This window comes from Cynocephalus volans, chromosome 3, assembly GCF_027409185.1.
Source record: "Cynocephalus volans isolate mCynVol1 chromosome 3, mCynVol1.pri, whole genome shotgun sequence".
In the NCBI taxonomy this organism is placed as follows: domain Eukaryota; kingdom Metazoa; phylum Chordata; class Mammalia; order Dermoptera; family Cynocephalidae; genus Cynocephalus; species Cynocephalus volans.
The window spans coordinates 105,240,170-105,259,319 of record NC_084462.1 but is presented as its reverse complement, the minus strand read 5'-3'; the positions used below and the strand labels follow the sequence as shown (position 1 = coordinate 105,259,319).

The following is a 19,150-nucleotide window of genomic DNA, read 5'->3' as shown; positions in this document are numbered from 1 at the left end:
TGCCCAGGAAGAGAGAGGAAAGGAATGAGACTCTTTCTATTTTTTCTTTGCAACTACAGAAAGCTTTTTTTGTTTGTTTGTTCAAAGTAACCAGAACTCCCCCAATACTACTTCCGAAACGAACATATCAAACTTTATTTTCATTAGAATGTAGTTATTTCTTTACACTAGTAAATCAAAAACTAAGACCCAGATTATATATATATATACATATATAAAAAGCAATGCAAACAATTATTGAGCTTCATCTTCTGGACAAGAATGCCAAGTTAGTCTCTCTTAATAAAAGCAACTACAATTTGAGGACACTTCATATTTGCCTCTTTTGCCAGCACCAAGTCTGCCTCAAACGAATCTTTCCATTTCATGAGAAACATCAGTTCTCCACTGCTGTCTGTGGCACCAATTATTCTTTCAGGATCAAGGCCTCTGGCAAAGCCTCTTGGTTTGTCAGCAGCATCTCTTTTCTTTTTTGATTTGCTATCATCAGACTCACTGTCAGATAAGGATATTCTTTTTGTACCATCTTTTTCTTTACCAGCTTTTTGAGAATTAAGAAATGCTTTACTTAACTCTGGATAATCTAAATTTTCTTCAGGTTCCCAAATATTGTCAGCATCTGTAAATCCCTTCCACTTGAGGAAATACTCCACCTTCCCATTCACTACACATTGGTCCAGTACTTTTTCCACCACAAATTCTTCAGGCTCTGCCTCTTTGACATTTTTACTTTTTCCATTCTGTTTCTTTCCCTTTTTTTGCAAAGCAGTTTTATCAGAGGCCACTTTTTTTTTTTTTTAAGATGACCGGTAAGAGGATCTTAACCCTTGACTTGGTGTTGTCAGCACCATGCTCTCCCAAGTGAGCCGTGGGCCGGCCCTCGGAGGACACTTTTTATTGAGGACTTGAAGAGTATTATTCACTGCTTCTGAGCTGCTTGAGGTCACAGATCTGCAGTGTCTCCCGAGACAAATGTCTTATCCAGTTGAGCAATTACTCCTAAGCCAATATCATACCTTCCCTCTCCCCTAGGAGAAATGTTGCTATCCCAGAGAAGTGTTATGGGGCTTCTCTCCCCATTGACTAACTACATTACCTTTTCTATCTACTTTCCCGGGTGCCTGCTTCTTCTCTTCCCTGCTGTCCAACTCTGTTTCCTCTAAAACAGGACCTGTTTTAGGATTTGTCTCCTCTGCCTGCTGAGTATCCATTCCTGTGGCATCCAAACACCGTGGATTTACTGGGAAAGGTGGAGATGTAACAAAAAAGAATGTTATCTTTTTGCAGCCTTCCCTGAGCCCACCCATTCAATGAGGACACCTGTTTTGCCAAGTTTTTACTTTCATTTAGGTTCAAAGGATTCGTTGATAAAAGAAACCACTCGTCACACTAATAAGCCCGTTTGTGATATTTATTAAGATACAGCAATATGCAAGTAAGCAAAGAAAACGAGATTATGCAGGCATATTTTAAGAAAAGAAGAGAATAAAAAGAATTAAACAGTGTTTACATCACCAAATTGGGGAAACACGTACATCCAGATCCAAGCAGCGCTGGGAAGTCCCGTGAACAGTGATCTGGAGTCCCAGTTGGGATTGTCCCAGGCAGTGTGTTCACTCCACAGGTGAGACTTCAGAGAGCAGTTTGGGGAAATCTTTCTTATATCACCCAGCTGCAGACTGATAACGCTGGTCTGCATGCAAATATGCAGCTGTGGTTATTTTACTAACACTTGGATCTTTTCTCACAAATATTGGGGATGTTCATCGGCCCTGGAAACTGGCCAAGCTCCCAAGGTCCAAGAAGCTCCAGGACTTACTTTCCTTCTTATCTGACAGTTACCAAGCACCTATCCTGTGGGCCTGCACACAGTTTCTGAGAGTCTGGCACTTAGCCTACGCAGCGTCATTCTTCGATCAGAGGCCTAGAAATGCCTCTGAAGCCTGAACAAGACTATAAATCTTAATTTTCCCTACAACACTGCAGGTATGAACTGGTAAGATGTGAAGTGTTATTAGAATTGGGATAGTGCCAGAAACACTGCTCTAAAATTGGGCCATATTCCCTTCTGACTACATTCCAGCTCACCCTACTACTTTCTTGATGCAAATTTCTCCTGCCTGAATTTAGAAGATACTTTGAGAACTTTCCCCCTCCCCTAAAGTTTCAGGAGAACTAAACACATAGGTAGAATCTTCAAAGCAAAATTAATTTCTCTCACATTCTGGTACCTGACTCTATTCAGTCTCAGGTCTTGGTAACTAGATGATGAGTTCACTTGCCTCACAGAGTGTCTTTGACAATCAATTTCTATACCTCACACACCTCATCCTTATCTTAGGCTCATTTGACTCACCTTGAGCTTGATGTTGGATAACAAGGCTCATCCCTTCTGGCATCTTTAAGAGGAAGACACTGTAGTTGTAGTCGAAGACATCACTTTATTGGGGGCAGGGGAGTATAGGAGGAAGATCTGAAGTGGGTATGGGTTCCCTGCTGATGTTGGGAGTGTATGGGAGACATATACTTCTGGGCAGCAGCAGGGAACAGGGGCTTCACCATGACTATATTTCCCTTTCTTTCTAGTTCCTCACCATTCCTGTGCCCATCTTCCCTTTCTTCCTCCTACACTTACCGTAGAATGTCTACATAGTCTACATAGCAGATATAGGCACCTTTTGCCAATTTTGCTTATATCTCAAGACCAGCACATTGGGCTTCAGTTGGCCCAAACCTGAGATCTGAAAGGAGAGGCAATGAGAAAAGAAGGGGATGTAGTCTGTTGGGCAGGAGGTGACAAGAAGTGATCCAGTTTGGCAGACTGGCCTGCATAGGCTCTGGATGCCAGAATGAAGCCTGAGGGCAGATAACGACTGTGTAGAAGGAGCGAATCTTCTGGACCTGCAGCCAGTTGATGTGATTCTCAGGCTGTCTGATGGCTTGAGGCTCCTAAGAGTGGGAAGCAGAAGTGTTGTCTGAGGACAATCCTTCCTTTAAATGGTCCTGCCTGGCTTCTCACTGTTCTTCAAGTTCTCTGAGCTCACTCATGGACTTGTCATTCTCTCCAGCCCTTTTTCTCTGCTCTAGTCTAGAGTCTCCAGCCTCTCCCCTTCCCTTAGTGTCCATTCCCTCTTCTCTTACCAAGATCACATTCCCACAGATCATGAGACTCATGCTTCTGGTGAAGGCCCCCACAAAATCCACCAGGGCTGGATGCTGGCTAGGGGGCCAGTTAGCACCAGGTACTGTGGCCTAAGGAGAGGAAGGAAGGTTGAGAACAACGGTCAGCTCTTCTCCACCCCTGGGGGGATTTTAGAGAGGATATTAGGGAGAAACCAAGGATACTAGAGAGGCTTCTTCATCTCACAGCATGAAGAGGGAAGCTGAGAACTTGTTCCTGCAGTTTCTGTTCTGCCATGGAGCCACCCCTCCTCAGGGTACTCTACTCTCTGTCTTCCCTTTACTCCTCTAGAATTCTGTTTCCTTCCTTTTCCTCCATGGGCCCTCCCAGATTTTAGGAAGCTGCTTTCCTTCTGTGTCTAGGGCAGGGATTGAAAATTCAAAAGCCTGCAAAAGACAGTCATGTAATATCAAAGAATAAAGTGGACCAAGTGGGAACTGGAGCAAATGGCAGCACTTGTCCTGTTCCATGGAACAGCAGCTACTCAGCTCCAGATAAGTGTGTCATGTGGGACAGAGGCCCAGGATTACCAGATGCTTATATCGTAAATGTTGGCAGTTTATTTTAAAACTTGTAAACACTGTGCAAACTGAACAACATTCATTTGCAGGTAAGAGCCAATCCATAGGCCACCAATTTTCAATATCTAGTCTAGAGACTCCCTTACCGGAAGTTCTTAACATGGTCCTGCACATTGGTCAGGCTCACTGAGTAGGACAGTGCCATGTGATAGGTGCCTGTTTGGACTGCAGAGGCCTGGTTCACATCTGCAGAGGAAAGGGTATGGTAGAATGATTAGATGTGGGGCATCAGTTGTCAGGTAGAGAGGAAAGGAGATTTACTGCTGGTAGTTCTGGGCTTCTTGTGGGAGTCAGCCTCCTGCAGCATCTCACTTCCTTGCTCCCTACCCACCTGCCCACTCACTTACCTGGTTTCCTGTAGAAAGTGTAGAGCAGAAGCAGAAGGATAAGCAACACGACAATGAGTGCTGCCCACCAAGTGAGGAGGAACATGATAAGCAGACAGAGCAGAGAGCCCAGGAGGGAGAGCCAGGCACTAGCAGCAGAAGGAAGGGCGCCAGCCTGCTGGGGAGAGCTAGTACAGTCCATCGCTTGTCCCACTCTTGCACACCAAGGATGCTCTCCCAGCCCTGGACCTGACCCCAACACCTGCCCACACTAACCAGGTGATTGGGTGAGGGAGGCATGGAAACAGCTGAAGCTGATGAGAGCATAGGAGCAGAGGAAAGCACTGGAGATGACGGGGGCAATGGAGTTCAGCTCAGCTTTGGGAGAGAAAGGTCAGGGGGTCAGTTTCCACAAACTAGTGTTATAGGATACAGGTCTGGAGAGTCAAGGACATCATCTCTGGCTTCTGTCTTCCCATTCTGCCTACTCCCTACTTTCCACTCCAACCCCCACACATACCATACACAACCCCAATTTAGGAGACATTTTCATTCACTTCCACGACTAGAGAGATAGAAAAGAGGCTTTAGGGCAAGGCCCTCGAAGCTAGAGAAAGATTGTGGAGGGCATGAGAGAAAAGGTGATTAGTAGAACCTGGCTTGGAGAGTGGGGCAGGGAGTACTCACTGATAAAGACAAAACCACAGCAATGAAGAAGGCTAGCAGATAGCTCTGCAGAGGCTCACAGTTCTTTGCCATAGCCTCTCCCATAGCTCTGCAGAGGCTCACAGTTCTTTGCCATAGCCTCTCCCATAAAAGCCAATGAGTGGATACAGCTTATCCTGGCACAGCTGCCGTAAGAAGGCATGGCAATCAACAGGGAAGGTCCCAGGAGAGGGAGAATAAGAGCCCCCTACTTCTCTAAAGAGACAAGAGATAGGGAACACAGAGGGAAGAGTTGAGGGAGTTTGGGGTCTTAACAGGAAGAAAGGCTAGAAGGAGTAGGGTGTGGTAAGATCCCTGGGAATGTGGGATGGGAAAAACTGATTGCAGAGGCAGATATAAGAGTGACACCCTCCCCATACTTTACTCTGGTTTGCAGGCAGACTTTGAATTTTGCTATGTGAGCTTGGATCATCTGTTAAACATTGGCTGGCCATCCACAGTCATCTCCATCTCCCTTAGTCACCATCTAACTCCTGGTTGCTCACAACTGAGCCCTCTTTTGCACCTTCTCAAAAAATTATAATCTTCATATGGCCCTGTCTACTTACATTCTCTCCTTTCTCCCCCAATCCTCTTGCTAAGATATCAACTAACCTGGAAGACTTTGGGGGCTGAAACAAAGCAGGAACAGGCAGAGGACAGGGTGGCACTAAAGATTCCAGCAGACATCAGCAAGCTGAAGGCAGACACCATGCTCAAAGCCTGAGGAGAAGGGCAGACAGAGGCAGAAGTCAATGCGTTCCTGAAGCAATGCATTCCACCAATATTTCACTTAGCTTTTTGAGAAGTTGCAGGGCTTATTAAATTTTATCCACATCTTTGAAGATTTTACCCCAGCCACACAAATCCACTTAAGACATTACTGATTTTTGAGCATCTACTCTATGCCAGGCAATAGGCTAGTAAGGTCTATCTCTCTACTCTTCCCCTCTGCTTCACTCACCTGGTAGTGATTAGAGAGCCCATAGAGGCAGGACCCTTGATCTCAACAACTGCTGAAATCCCAGCCATAAATGAAATGCCCAGGCAGCTTGCATTCTACACACCCATGTCAGTCCTATTTCCTGAAGCATCTTGAATTGTACAAGAGCCTGGAAATGGGATTGAAGATACACATTCCTTTATGGGAAGAAAACCTCACCCCAAAGCAGTAGGACTGTCTAGTTACCACCAGTGCCAAAAGGGGTATGGGAATGTGGGGGGAGGAGGAAAGACCAAATTTGATAATCAAAGAGCATCATACAATTTATCAACAGATATGAGGGAGGGGAGAAATGGTGAGGGGTGGGGCAGAGCTACCTGCATGCAAACTTTTAATGTGACTGATGAATGCCTCTTGCTCATTTCACCACTTTTATCTTAGTCTCTTGAGGAGGCAAAAAACAGGATACCAGGTTGTTCTGCACAGAAGGCAGGAGAGGGAGACTTTACCAATGGTGGCAGAGATACCCATGTAGGAGAGTGTAGTCCACATGATGTCAAGGAGGGTTTCTTTGCGGGTAGCTGTAGCAGGGTCCCGGGAACAAAAGTTGGACAATTAGTGGATAGAGATGAGGATGTAGCAAAGAATGTACCCTATGCCTGGAAACTCTTCTCACCTTGAGATCTCTAGAGATATTGGCCCCAGCCAGGAACCCAGGGACTGACGGGAAGAGTATGGAAAACATACCGAAGAAACTTCCCTGTGGACCATGCCACTTTGCAATAAATGCTTCCTATGTGAAAGAACAGAGAGAGAAAAAAGGGGTTTTGAGGAACACCTCCTGGCTTCCTTTCACTCAGGCCAGATCATTATTACTCCCTACCCAGTCTGGTGCCAGTGACTTAGGTTAGGCTGGGAAGAATAAGGGAATTTTGTAAACTAGCCAGCCCAGGAACTTATAGGATTCTGAATGGTCTGATGGCCAACTTGCAAATGACATACAGGATCAGAAATCATAGGCTCTCGGGCCAGCTTGTGGCTCACTTGGGAGGATGTGGTGCTGATAACACCAAGGCCATGGGTTCGAACCCCATATAGGGATGACCGGTTCGCTTACTTCGGAAAGTGTGGTGCTGACAACACCAAGTCAAGGGTTAAGATCCCCTTACCGGTCATCTTTAAAAAAATTTTTTAAAAAAAGGAAAGAAAAGAAAAGAAATCATAGGCTCTCTTCTGAAAAGGTTTAGGCCAATAGGTCCTCTGCTTGAAGGAGAGGTGACAGTCTGAGGTATTTGTTCCCTTTGATACATTTCTCAGCAAGCTTCTCACTGTCTCACCGTGGTACCCAAAGAAGCCAGTGGCTTTTCAGCTGGGATTTGTGGGAAGGAATGCCCCCAGCAGGTGGTCGATAAAAGAGAAAAGGATCGGGAAGAAGATAATTTGGGCCTGAAACACCATAGGTGACAAAAGAAAGGCAGGAGAAATGTGAGTGGAAGTGGAGGAGTAACTACAACTCCACCTCCTCACTCTCCTGTCCCATCTCAGTGCTCCTCTCAGACCTCTTGCTCCCTTTCGCACTGGCCTCTTTCCATAAAGGAATTCTTGCCAAATGGGTGTCCTTTTCCATCTTGCCTCAAACTGCAAAGCATCCCTTCCCAGGCCAGATGGGTGGGTCTCAAGATATCCAGGAGCAAAAAACAGGGCATTTCTCACTTGGTATCCCCCCAGTAGTCTTGGCTAGTGCTCATCCCAGCAGATCCTCAGAATAAGTCCTCTTTCTTTCTCCTCAAAGAGCTGAGGTGTGGAATCTCTCCCAGCAAAACTGTCTAATTTCAGATCTCCAGCCCTAGGAATCTGCTCTACCAGTTCATTCACCCATATTTAACCCTGCCTTCTCAGGCAGCAGCTGCTTTTAACACACACACACACACCCCACATAAACACACACACACACACCCCACATACACACACACACAATCCCACATCTCCCCACTTTGCCATTTGGCCCCTCCCAGCTCCATCCAGTTTTCTTTGCCATCCTTCAGCCTCCTCTCCCCCACTTCTATTCCCTGGCACCTGCCTTAGACTCCCACTCCATGCTGGCCAGCACCACACCCAGAAGGATAGTCACGGTCATCATGCCCACCACCTGCAACTCGTTTTGGGGAGCTATGTTTGGCAACTACACCCCATGTTCCTGGAAGGACAGAACACAGAAGCCACAGAGTATTTATTGGCTGATTTGATGCCTCCATATGATTTTTAAAATGATTTTCCCAGGGTGGTCAGTTAGCTCAGTTGGTTAAAGTGTTGTGTTAATAAGACCAAGGTCGGGCCGAGCCCGTGGCGCACTCGGGAGAGTGCGGCGCTGGGAGCGCGGAGACGCTCCCGCAGCGGGTTCAGATCCTATATAGGAATGGCCAGTGCACTCACTGGCTGAGTGCCGGTCACGAAAAAGACAAAAAAAAAAAAAAAAAAAAAAAGACCAAGGTCAATGTTTCAGACCCCCTCACCGGTCAGCTGAAAAAAAAAAAAAAAAATTTCCCATGCTGGGGTCACAGTTCCAGGTTAGACCTTCCAGGATCAGCAGACTTGAGAGAGCATTGAAGGGACAGGCATTACCCAGAGCATGTCTAAGAGAGTCTCCATGAAGCTCACTGTGTGCATGGCTATGGCATTGGCAAAGGCAAAGATGGTCCTGATGGAACCATCAAGCTCTGAACCTAGGCTATGTGACATGAGGAAATATGTGCCACCTGAAAGGAGATAAAAGAGGAGCTGGTCTGTGGTCTTATCAATTTCTGACAGGATTCAGGGCCCAAGAGATAGCAAGGTGGCAACAGACTCACCAGCCTTGTCATTGGTGGAGATGGCTAAGATAGACAAGCCAGTGATAGTAGTGACTGAAGCTGAGAGCAGGATAATGAGCCATGTGAGCTCTCGGGGGTAGGAGGGTTGGAATTAATTCTTTCAAGCTGCTTCCTGGCATCCCTTCCTACTGCCCAGGAGAGCCGTGAACTCACACCTATGCCCACCTGACTAGTGATCTAAGGCAGCTGCAAGTAGAGAATGACTCCCCAGATGTTGATCATGTGGTGAATCTGGGGAGCAGGGTGGTCAGTCTCCAGTGTGAACCCCAGCCCCAACCCCCTTCTCCCTTCCTCAGAGATACCCTCCAAGAACTCCTCTGGAATGAAGTGCTGTCTTGCCCACCTAGATCCCCAAACTTTGAGAATCTTGAGCTCCTGTCCATTACCATGACTCCCATGACCCAGCTGAAGCACACTGGGGCCTTGCCAGGCCTGGCCCCAGAATTCTCTGGGTCATCTTGAGAGTGTGGCTGGGTGTGGGCCTCCTCTGCATAGGTGGAAATCATGCTATCCCCTGGCTGAGGCAGCACAGACACAACTGAGAATCCCGACCCCTCCCCAGCTAGCAAATCTGCAACCAGGAGGGTGGCTAATGGACCTGGAGGTCCTATGGGGAGGAGGGCAGTCCCAGGGCATTAATGGAAGGAGGGTGGTAACCTAGACAGCGGATTTATCCTACCTTCGGGAGTTTGCTGCGGGGCATGGGTCTCACTGTGGTGGAACCATGAAGAGCCTCCAGAGATGGGCAGCTGTGGTGGAGCAGTGCCAGGATCATGGAGTTGACATAGAACTTGTAGCAGGGTCCAGTACCTTGTTCTTGTAGGCAGGTGGCAGGCAGAAGCCAGCCTGGGGTATATCTCTGCTCGATTGCAGTTCCTCCACTTCCTGGTGAGGGCTCAAGATGTTGGCCACCTTGTCTTGCTGTGGGGAGGCCATGAGAAGAGCCCAAAATGTCTGAACTGGGGGAGAGGGTGCAGGTGCTGGGCACTCTCTCTCCTTTTGCTGGCCAGGACAACCATGGGCTGCCTCTCTTGAGCTGACCCATTTCGGGGCATACAACCAACAGGCTAGGCCCACCCAGGGAACGCTACCCCAGGTCAGCCAAGGTACCCAGGCTACAAGTGGGGAAATGGAAACAGCTCCAGAAGCCAGAGGGGGTACTGTGCGGGTCAACCCACATTCCCCCTTCTCCCCATGCAAGCCCTCTCACCTGAGTCCTGAGACAATCATGCCTTGCTCCCTGGTTAAGTCTGCTTGTTCAGTCAACTTATCCAGCCTGGACCAGCTTTTTTTATAGGCCAGGAGGTCCCCCCTCCCCCAGCTTTTTTTAGGCTAGCAGCCCTTAGCCTGTACTACCTCCCCCCTGGAAAGGGGAGAGGTAGAGAGGCACCTTGCTGCCCCTCCCTAAATGCTTTCTCCAAGATGACACCCGAACTGCGGTGCAAAGTGATTGCTGTGTATGAGGATGAGAGAGGAGGTGTTGTCCCACCTCAAACAGTGAGGATACCTGTGCCCCACCCTCCAGCCCATCTAGTCCAGCACTCTGGACCCCACAGCAGTAGAGATCAACCACACATCATTGTCTGGTGCTCATCCCAACAGCCAAGGTGAGGGTTAGACTTCCCCAGATTCCAGAAGACACAGAGTTGGGTCTCGGGACCGCACCACCTACCCCATCTCCAGACAGAGAAGAAGCCCTGCACTGGGGGTGAGTCACCTAAGTCGGTAGTCCTGACCCCCTGCACCATCACTGCCCCCAACTCCTCTGCCCTCAGTGCACAGGGCCCTGCTATGTTTGCACTTCACATTAGTATTGTTCGCTCCAGGATCCCAGCTTTATCATGCACAGAAAAGGCAACAGCCAAAGCCCAGGACTGACCCAAACCACACGCTTCAGCTTCACCCTTCTAGCCTCCCGCTGGTCCCCGCGGTGCTGACTTTTCACTCGCCTCCTCCAGTCTGCTCTGGTGAACACAAGCCTTCTGGCTTAGCTCACTCCACTCGATCCCTGCGTCCTCCTTGGCTTCCTAATTCGCCTCTCTCAGCACGCCGGTGTGACCTACAGGAGGAATGGGTGGGGAGAAGGGGGTCATCCCGGGACGAGGCCCGGGGGATTGGGTGTCGGCGTTCCGGCACTGGGAATCCAGCGCCGGCTATAATTAGCCGGGTCGGGCCGCTGACCGCGATGCAGGGAGAGTTCCCTCTGCACCCGTCCCAAGCAGAGCAGGTGCTCAAGCGAGAGAGCAGGCGGAAGGCAGGCGGAGGATGACTGAAAGGGTGGGGGCAAGACGGAGGGGGTACGGTCCTGGATACCGGATATTTACGCACGCTTCTTGCGCGCTTCGCTGCACCGAGTGAACCCCAGAGCTGCGCGTGTAGCCCAGCTTCTCCGGTCTTGGGATGCCGCCTTGGGGTGGGGATTGGGGGAAGGTGGGGTTGGAGCTGGGGGAGGGGCTGACATTTCGACGGTCTGGAGACCTCTCTGAGTCCAGCTCTGACGCCCTTCTCTCTTGCCTTTGTTCACCTGCAGCAATCCAGCAAACCCGGACCATGAGCGTCTCGAATCGTGCACATCATCCCTCGGACCCGGAGCATGTCTCCCTTCCCGTCCAGAAGGACGGCCTTGGACTCCCTTTGTCTGCCCTTAGGACCCCCTCCTGGCCTCCCTCCCCGGACGAGGATCCCGGTTTGCTTTCCTTTCCTCTGGAAGAGCCTGGTCCCAGGGCCCGGAACCCAAGGAACCTTCCCTCTCCAGCCTTGTCCAGAGAGAGAGAGGAGGAGGAAGAGGAGGAGGACGAAGAGGATGCGGCGGAGCCCGAGGGGCTGCGCAGCGAGGAGCATCCGAGTCAGTTTTTCGCTGAGGCACAGCGGCTGCGGGAGCAGAGACTGTTGCTAGACGAAGAGGTGTCAGTCGGGGGGCGAATATATGGGGTGCATCGGGTGATCTTGGCCGCAGTCAGCAGCCTCTTCCGAGGCAGACTGCTGGGCGGCGGAGGTCCGCGTCCCCCCTTCAGTCTCGATGTGGCCCCGACGGGCTGGGAGGCCGTGCTGACCTTTGCCTATGAGGGGGTGCTGGGCCCTGCCCCATGGGGGGATGTGCAGGCCGCCGCCGAGGCCCTGGGAGCACCCCGGGTGAAGGCTGCGGCTCAGCGAAGATGCCAGGGGGCTGGAAACTCCGAGAAAGATGTAAAGAAGCCCAGCCAGGTGGAGGAGCTGAGGGAGAACCTACGCAGCATCGAGCTCCTATACCGAGAGGGCGTTGGGTGTGACCTGGAGCTAGAGGCAGGAGGCTGCCGGCTGCAGGGTGAGGGCCTGTGGGGCATTACGTTATTGCAGGTGCATATGATGCTACCCTAATGGAGTGCGCAAGCAGCAGGTGGTTTGATCCCCGCCATAGTGGTTTTGATCCCTCCTGCAGTCAGAAATTCCCTGGGGTGCCTTTGGAGCCTCTCCTGACCCACTGAGAGCTGGGGCATGCGCAATTGAGTTGTTTTCCTAGGAGCACTGACAGATTTAAACTGACCCTCCACGTTCTTGCTTTTCCTGAGCCCAGTAACAAGGAATTTCCAGCCAGCTGGCTGGAGTTGAGAATATAATCTATGCCAGCAGAACAAGCAGAAAGTGATTGATTCAAGCAGGGATAAACCAAAGGTCCTCCTTGGCATCTTCTATTCAAGACACAGGAAAAGCCAGAGAAAGGTAGTGGAAAGCTCACAGTGTGTCCTTTCACCTATGTGTGCTTGACACCATGGCAGACTTATGGGTCCTGCAGCTAATGAGCAAGGTCTGGTATTGTTTTTCTAGAATCTTAAGGCTACCAGGCCATGGCACTTTCAGGTTAACTCTGCTCACTACCAGGAAAGCTAAGTTGGATTAAATAAGGTATTATTCAGATTCTACTAACATTTAGTGAGGTATTGGGTTCTAGGAAGTTTTACACATGACATCTCATTTAATTCTCACTGAAAGATAGTGAGGTAGATGCCATTATCCCCATGTGCAGATAAGAAATATTAAACTCAGAAATGTTAACTGGTGAGAACCAGGATTCAAGCCCACATCCATTGGTCCAGTCTGCTTCTACTAGGCCATGCGTTGCCTCCTATGCAGTGATACCCAGACACACAGGACCTGGAAAATGGTATTGGAATGTGGACAAAAAAGTTTAAAGTTACAAGGAATTAATTTAGAGATTATCTAGTTCAGCTCTTACACTTTACTGATAAGGAAATCAGACTCCAAGACATGTCCAAAGACACAGCCACTGCTCATTAGAGGAATAACTGGGAACCAAAGTGATTCTGGGACTCCCCAAAGGAAAACAATCCCAAAAGCCTTTATTATCATTTCTGATAGCACCAGATGGAGGGTGGATTTAATATTTCATAATCACGAAATTCTTACTAGGGTTTGGAATTTAAACATACTTGTATCATACTTTTATTTCTCTAAGAAACATCCCAACATAAAATCTGAGGGGAAAGGGATGAGTAAGAGGTAAATACACGTGGTTGTGAGCCCTTTCACAGCTGGCTCTGAGCTGTAGGTTGATTTATGACATGGAAGCTGAGCTGGCTTAGCTTGTTTTGAGGAATGTAGATTTTCTCAGACAATATATATTTGAAAGCTGTCACTTAAGTTTACTACTTGGGAAGCACTAGACCTATTAATAAAAAGACAATGGAAAGCCATATCAGCATCACCTGCACTTTGAGAGAGGAAAACATGCTACAATTGGTCAAGGCAGCCTGAAGTTCAAAGCCTCACTGGGAGCCTGGCACTTCTATCACCTGCCCAAGAGGACTTCTAGCATCATTTTTTCCCCTTTTTATTATGATACTTTTAAAACACATAGCAATGTAAAGAAAATATTAAGATGAACACTTAAACCCAACACCTTAATAATTAACATTTTACTATATTTGTTTCATCTCTTTATTTTTTGCTCATGTTCAAAGTAAATTCATGACATTTCACTCATAAACACTTGGGTATGTATCTCTTTAAAAGAGAACATTTTCTCATATAACCACAATACCTTTATCATGCCCAACAAAATTAATCATAATTCCTTAATATCACCTGGTTCACATTTGCATTTTCCTACTTGTCTAAAAAAATATCTTTTAGAGCTAATTTGTTCAACCCAGGAACCAATCAAGGACTATGCTGTACTTAGTTGTATTGTATCATAAGCTTCTTTTAATCTGGTACAGTCCTCCTTTCCCTTTTTTATGACTTGACTTATTGAAGAAACAAGATTAGTCATCCTATAGAATGCTGCGTTTCCTGATTTATATGATTCTTTTCCCTCATGGTTTTGCTTAATATGTTCCTTTAGCCTGTCAATTTCCTATACACTTGACTTCAGATCTAAAAATTTGATTAGACTTAGGTTAAATATTTTGGCCAGAATACTCCATAGAGGATGCTGAATACCTTAGATTGAGTTACTTTAGGAAGCACATGAGGTCTGGTTGTTTAACAGCATTTGTTAATAGGACAGTTTAATTGTCATGAGGGCCATGTGGATAACGAAGGTATCAGTGCATGAGTTTGCTTATTGCATCCTGACATCAGTGACAGTGGATGGTGATGATCTGCTCAGACAGCCGCCGCATGGAAATAGAAAATAAATCACATCCTTTTTCTAAGACTCAATTTCCTTATCTTAAAAGGAGGGATTGAATTAGGTGATTGTGAAAGCTTCAAGTTTCAAATTTCATGATTCCGTGAACTATACCAAGGTGGGGAGAGGGTTGTGCAGAGGAAAGCTGGGACACGTAGGAAATATTAAGCACTAAATCTTAGGCAAGAGGAAATGGCAATCAGATAAGGTTGGGTGACAGCCATTCCTGAGTGGTACCACTTTCCCAGCAAAATCTACCAGAATGGCTGGTGGCAGTGGCTCTTGAAATTATAAGGAAAGAACTTTATTCTTTGCACCATAAGAGAGACCTATATAAGTTGCCCATTGGTCTTTTCAGTTTATTTTGTTCCCCTGTTTACCATATGCTGTCTATAGCATCTTCTCAACTTGATCCATTAAGACTCTTTCTAACTGACCTGAACCGAAAAGACTGCAGCAATGTTTACCAAAATGTCTTCAGGCCACTAACATGGGAATCATACAAGGTGCTTGAAAATGTTAAAATACAAATTTTTCAGGTCTCCATCCAGACCTACTAAATTAGAATTTCTGGAGGTTGGGTCCTGAAACGTGCATGTTAACAAGCAGCCCATGGTATTCTGATGTACACCACAGTTTGGCCTTGGGTAATTGGTACAAAGTTGGGGTTGCCAAATCAGGACAATGCCTAGCAGTCTTGCAACACTCTGGATCTTCCTGTAATTCTTCTTTCCTTCTGCAGTGCACCGAGCAGCCCTGGCCTGTGGCAGTGAATTCTTTGGGGCCATGCTCTTGAGTGGGATGAGGGAATCCCAGGGCACGAAGGTGTCTCTGCAAACCATCTCTACCCAGGACTTGCAACTCCTCGTCTCTTTTGCCTACTCTGGGGTTGTGCGGGCAAGGTGGCCAGGACTGCTGAGAGCTGCCCAGGCTGCTCTGCAGTACCAGAGCTCTTCCTGCCTGGATTTGTGTCAGAGAGCCTTGGCACGGGGCCTCAGTCCTGCCCGTTGCCTTGCCCTGTTCCCCATGGCTGAAGCCCCCGGGTTGGAGAGGCTCTGGAGCAAAGCCCGTCACTACCTTCTCACCCACCTGCCTGCTGTGACTTTGTGCCCCACTTTCCCTTCTTTACCAGCTGCTTGCCTGGCTGAGCTCCTGGAGAGTGATGAACTCCACGTGCAGGAGGAGTTCGAGGCCTTTGTGGCTGCACGGTGTTGGCTAGCTGCCAACCCTGAGACCCAGGAGTCAGAGGCCAAGGCCCTGCTGCGATGTGTCCGCTTTGGCCGTATGTCTACCAGGGAACTGCGGAGGGTGCGGGCAGCCGGGTTACCCCCACCACTGTCCCCAAACCTGCTGCACCAGCTCATGGTGGAGGCTGAAGTTCCAGGTCAAGAGAGGCGGAGAGAGCCTGACCGGGCATTGGTGGTGATTGGCGGGGATGAGCTCAGATCAGACATGGCACTAAGACAGCCATCCCGAGGAGTGTGGTGGGCCCGGGCCTTCCACTGCGGTGTGGGACTGGTACGAACTGTGGAGTGGGGGCGGCTGCCTGCCCTGCCTTCCCCAGGGCGATTCCGGCATGGGGCTGCAAGCCTGACAGGAAGTGAACTCTATGTCTGTGGGGGACAGGATTTCTACAGCCACTCCAATACCCTGGCTTCAACTCTCAGGTATGTGCCTCTAAGAGAGGGCAGGGTGTGGCAGGCCCCCAGTGGGCAAGTAAGGGAAATTGCTGACCCAGCCAATCACAGATTCCTATGGTCATTCTTCCCACCTTTGTCTCGCTTTTCTAGGTGGGACCCCAGTCAAGAGGATTGGGAGGAGATGGCCCCTTTGTGCCAGGCTCGGAGCTTTTTTTCCCTGGTGGTGCTGGATGGACAACTTTATGCCCTGGGTGGAAGAGGCAATGGTGTTGCCCTCAACTCCGTGGAGACTTACAACCCTGAGCTCAATGTCTGGAGGTGAGTAGGCAAGGGGGCATCAGGGAGAGACTAGGAGACTTGGACTAGAAGGAGAGTTGACAATGCTAGCTGCCTGATCTTTTGTCCTGTTCTCCCTCAGGCCAGCACCTGCACTTCCAGCACCATGCTTTGCCCATGCAGCTGCCGTTTTGGAGAGCCAACTATATGTGAGCGGTGGCTGTAGTGGGACTGACCAATACCTGGCCTCATTGCTGCACTATGACCCCAAACTTGAGAAGCCAGGGACACTTCTGAGCCCTATGGGGATTCCTCGGGCTGGCCATGTCATGGCTGCTCTGGGTGGGCAGTTGTATGTGGCAGGTGGAGTAGGTGAGACGGGGGACCTGCTGAGCTTCGAGGCCTATGATCCAAGGACTGATAGCTGGACTCACCTGGCACCCCTGCCCTCTCCCCATGTGGGGGCTGCAGGTGCTGTGCTTCAGGGGGAGCTACTAGTGCTGGGGGGCTACAGCCATCGTACTTACGCCCTTTCCCACCTTATCCATGCCTACTGTCCTGGCTTGGGCCGGTGGCTCTGCCTGGGGACTCTGCCAAGACCTCGGGCTGAGATGCCTGCCTGCATCCTGACACTGCCCACCGTGCAGCACATATCTTTGGTTCCCACTCCGCACCAAACCAAACCTGCTGGGTGAAGGGGGCAGAGATTAAGGGAAGAGGAAGAGATAAGAAATAGTGTGAGAGAAGGACAGAGATTATGGGGGGAGAGAGAGAAAACTTTATTGTTGATAGTATTTTATTCTCATACAGTGCTTTATAGCTCATAGACTGCTTATATATATATATGATCTCCATTGAGGAAAGGGTGGTTCCAGAACTTCTGGGGAAAAGGCATCAGGAAAGGGTAGGCAGCTGCATACCTGGGTAAGGAGAGGAGACCCAGCAGCAACTCCACAAGACTCAGGGATTCTTGGTGGGAAAGTATACCTGGTTGGGAAAAGAGTCAAGAAGCTCCAGTAGCCAAAGCGCGGGGTCCATGAAAAAACAGTTGGAGAAATGATTCTATCCTGTGAATAAAGGAGAAAAATGTGGAAAGGCCATTCATGAAAGAGTTTGAGAAGTGTGGGAGGAAGGACCACACATTGTTCAGCTTTTCCTTTCCTGGCATTTGTTCCTTTCTACTTTCCAGTTCCTGGGATGCCTACAGCCTCTTGACAACATCCTTTCTTAGGCAACTTTGTAGGCCCAGCCTAGTGTTTCCCAGCCCAGACACCACATCTTGGTTTCTGTCAAAGGCAGAAGTTCTACATTGGGACTTGGACAGCACAGGGGCCTGAGATGCTTGACAGGCCCTCCAGGGCGATGAGGTGGGAGTGTTGTATGTGGGGAAGATGAGGAGGAGAGAGGCACCCATAGTGGAAAAGCAATGATACGAGGCAGGAGGGGTTGGGGTGAAAGAAACCAGAAGCCTGTCTGGCTTTTGTCCTTCCCTTTGGGTGAACTGAGGGATCAGGAGTGAAAACAGAATAACTCTGGCATGAGGTCCCAAGTTGTGAGGGGAAGTGGCAGAGAGAAGAGCAAGCAGAGAAGACCCAGAAAAGTTATTTCCCCTTTTCAGTCTCTTTCCCTCAGTTTTTTTAGTATCCATTTCCCTTTTTCTTGGCCAGAGAACGTTGTCAGAATCTTCCTCTCTCCCTTCCTCCATCCTGCTCTTCCTTCCTTTTTTTCCTCTCCCTTCTTTTCTCCTATCTCCCTCACACAGTTATTAATTACCTACTATGCACCATGCACTGTATGAAGTACCAAGGGTGCAAAGGCCAAAGACCGCCTGACCTGCAGAGAGACTCGTAAATAATACAAGGTTTACGGTGGACTTGCACATATGGACAAAGTCCTAGGAGAGCCCAGAGGATGGAGGAATAAACTCTGCCCCGGGAAGGCTTCTGTTAGGGGAGGCTTCTTCAAACGGGTGTAGTGTGAACTGAATCATGAAAGCTGTCTAGGAACTCACAAGCTAGAGGAGAAATGCATTCCAGACAGAAAAGAGAAGTAAGAGGGGCATGCTGTGCCCTATTTCTCCATAACAAAGGGGAAGTCAGTATTCCAGAGGTTCTTCAGAGAATTCTACTGCCATTGCCAGCCTACCCTCTTTTCTGGAGACTTTCTGAAGACAAGGGCTTCCACTTAATTCTATATTCCCTCCCTCCACAATTCTCCTAAATCTTTCCTGTCTGGTATTTCCATTTCTGCCTTCTGGACAGCCCAGGACAAAGAAGCCTCAGTTCTTCATGTAGGCCAATTTTCTATTACCATTGTTTATTAAGATTTTCATGCTCCTAAGAGTGAGATAGTGGAGCCTTCCTTGCACCTTCCTTCGTTCTGGTCCCAGAAGTACCTGACATGTGCCTATTTATTTTTATTTGAGATTTCATTATTTTACTAAGGTTTTTTCCTATATCTCTGTTAAGGATAGACTAGGAATATAGTTGAAAATGAGGAGGGGTAAGTAGGATATATAAGAGAAAAGAGAAGGAAAAGGTTGAAGAAGAAAAGGAAGAAGGCAATTGGAGCAGATGAGAAACTGTACAGACTGAGTGAACTTCTGTGAACATTTTCTTTCTGATTTGTATCTAAAGACAGGCTTAAATAAAAGCTTCAAGAGTGCTTCAATCATTCCTGTCTGAGTTTCTCTACTACAAAAAGCATTCAAAAGAAAATTCCCTGGAGTTTGGCTTCTATCTCTACCACACCACTGAAACTACCCTCCCTCCATTGTTACCATGACCTACTTCTTACCAAATCTAAGCATCTGTGGCTACCCTTATTTTCCTTCATCTCTCTGCAGAAACTGCTGGAAAACTGACTCTTACCCTAAAAATTTCTCCTTCTGGTTCCAGAAATAGCACACTCTTCTGGGTAGGCCTTTTCTCATTTCTCCAATGCAAAAGGGTGGTAGTAATTCAAATCACAGTGTCCAGTGTCCAAGGAGGTGTAGCTCT

General features: G+C 48.4%; 1 protein-coding gene and 1 pseudogene across 7 annotated transcripts; one reads left to right on the top strand and one right to left on the bottom strand.

Moving 5' to 3' along the window:
* Positions 1-2,437: 2,437 nt before the first annotated feature.
* LOC134372656 (solute carrier family 12 member 3-like) lies at positions 2,438-9,542 on the bottom strand (annotated as a pseudogene).
* A 1,248-nt stretch (positions 9,543-10,790) lies between these two features.
* Positions 10,791-18,824, top strand: KLHL33 (kelch like family member 33). 7 transcript variants are annotated; one of them, XM_063088506.1, is made up of 5 exons: positions 10,791-10,833; positions 11,137-11,910; positions 14,978-15,902; positions 16,026-16,193; positions 16,294-18,824. In XM_063088506.1, the coding sequence occupies exons 2-5, from the start codon at positions 11,157-11,159 to the stop codon at positions 16,844-16,846; spliced, it is 2,400 nt and encodes a 799-aa protein (XP_062944576.1). In that variant the 5' UTR covers positions 10,791-10,833; positions 11,137-11,156; the 3' UTR covers positions 16,847-18,824. The 7 variants fall into 7 exon arrangements, with proteins under 7 accessions (XP_062944576.1, XP_062944574.1, XP_062944575.1 ...); XM_063088504.1 differs by having other exon boundaries at positions 10,802-10,883; XM_063088505.1 differs by lacking the exon at positions 10,791-10,833 and adding an exon at positions 10,841-10,903.
* The last annotated feature ends 326 nt before the right edge of the window (positions 18,825-19,150 follow it).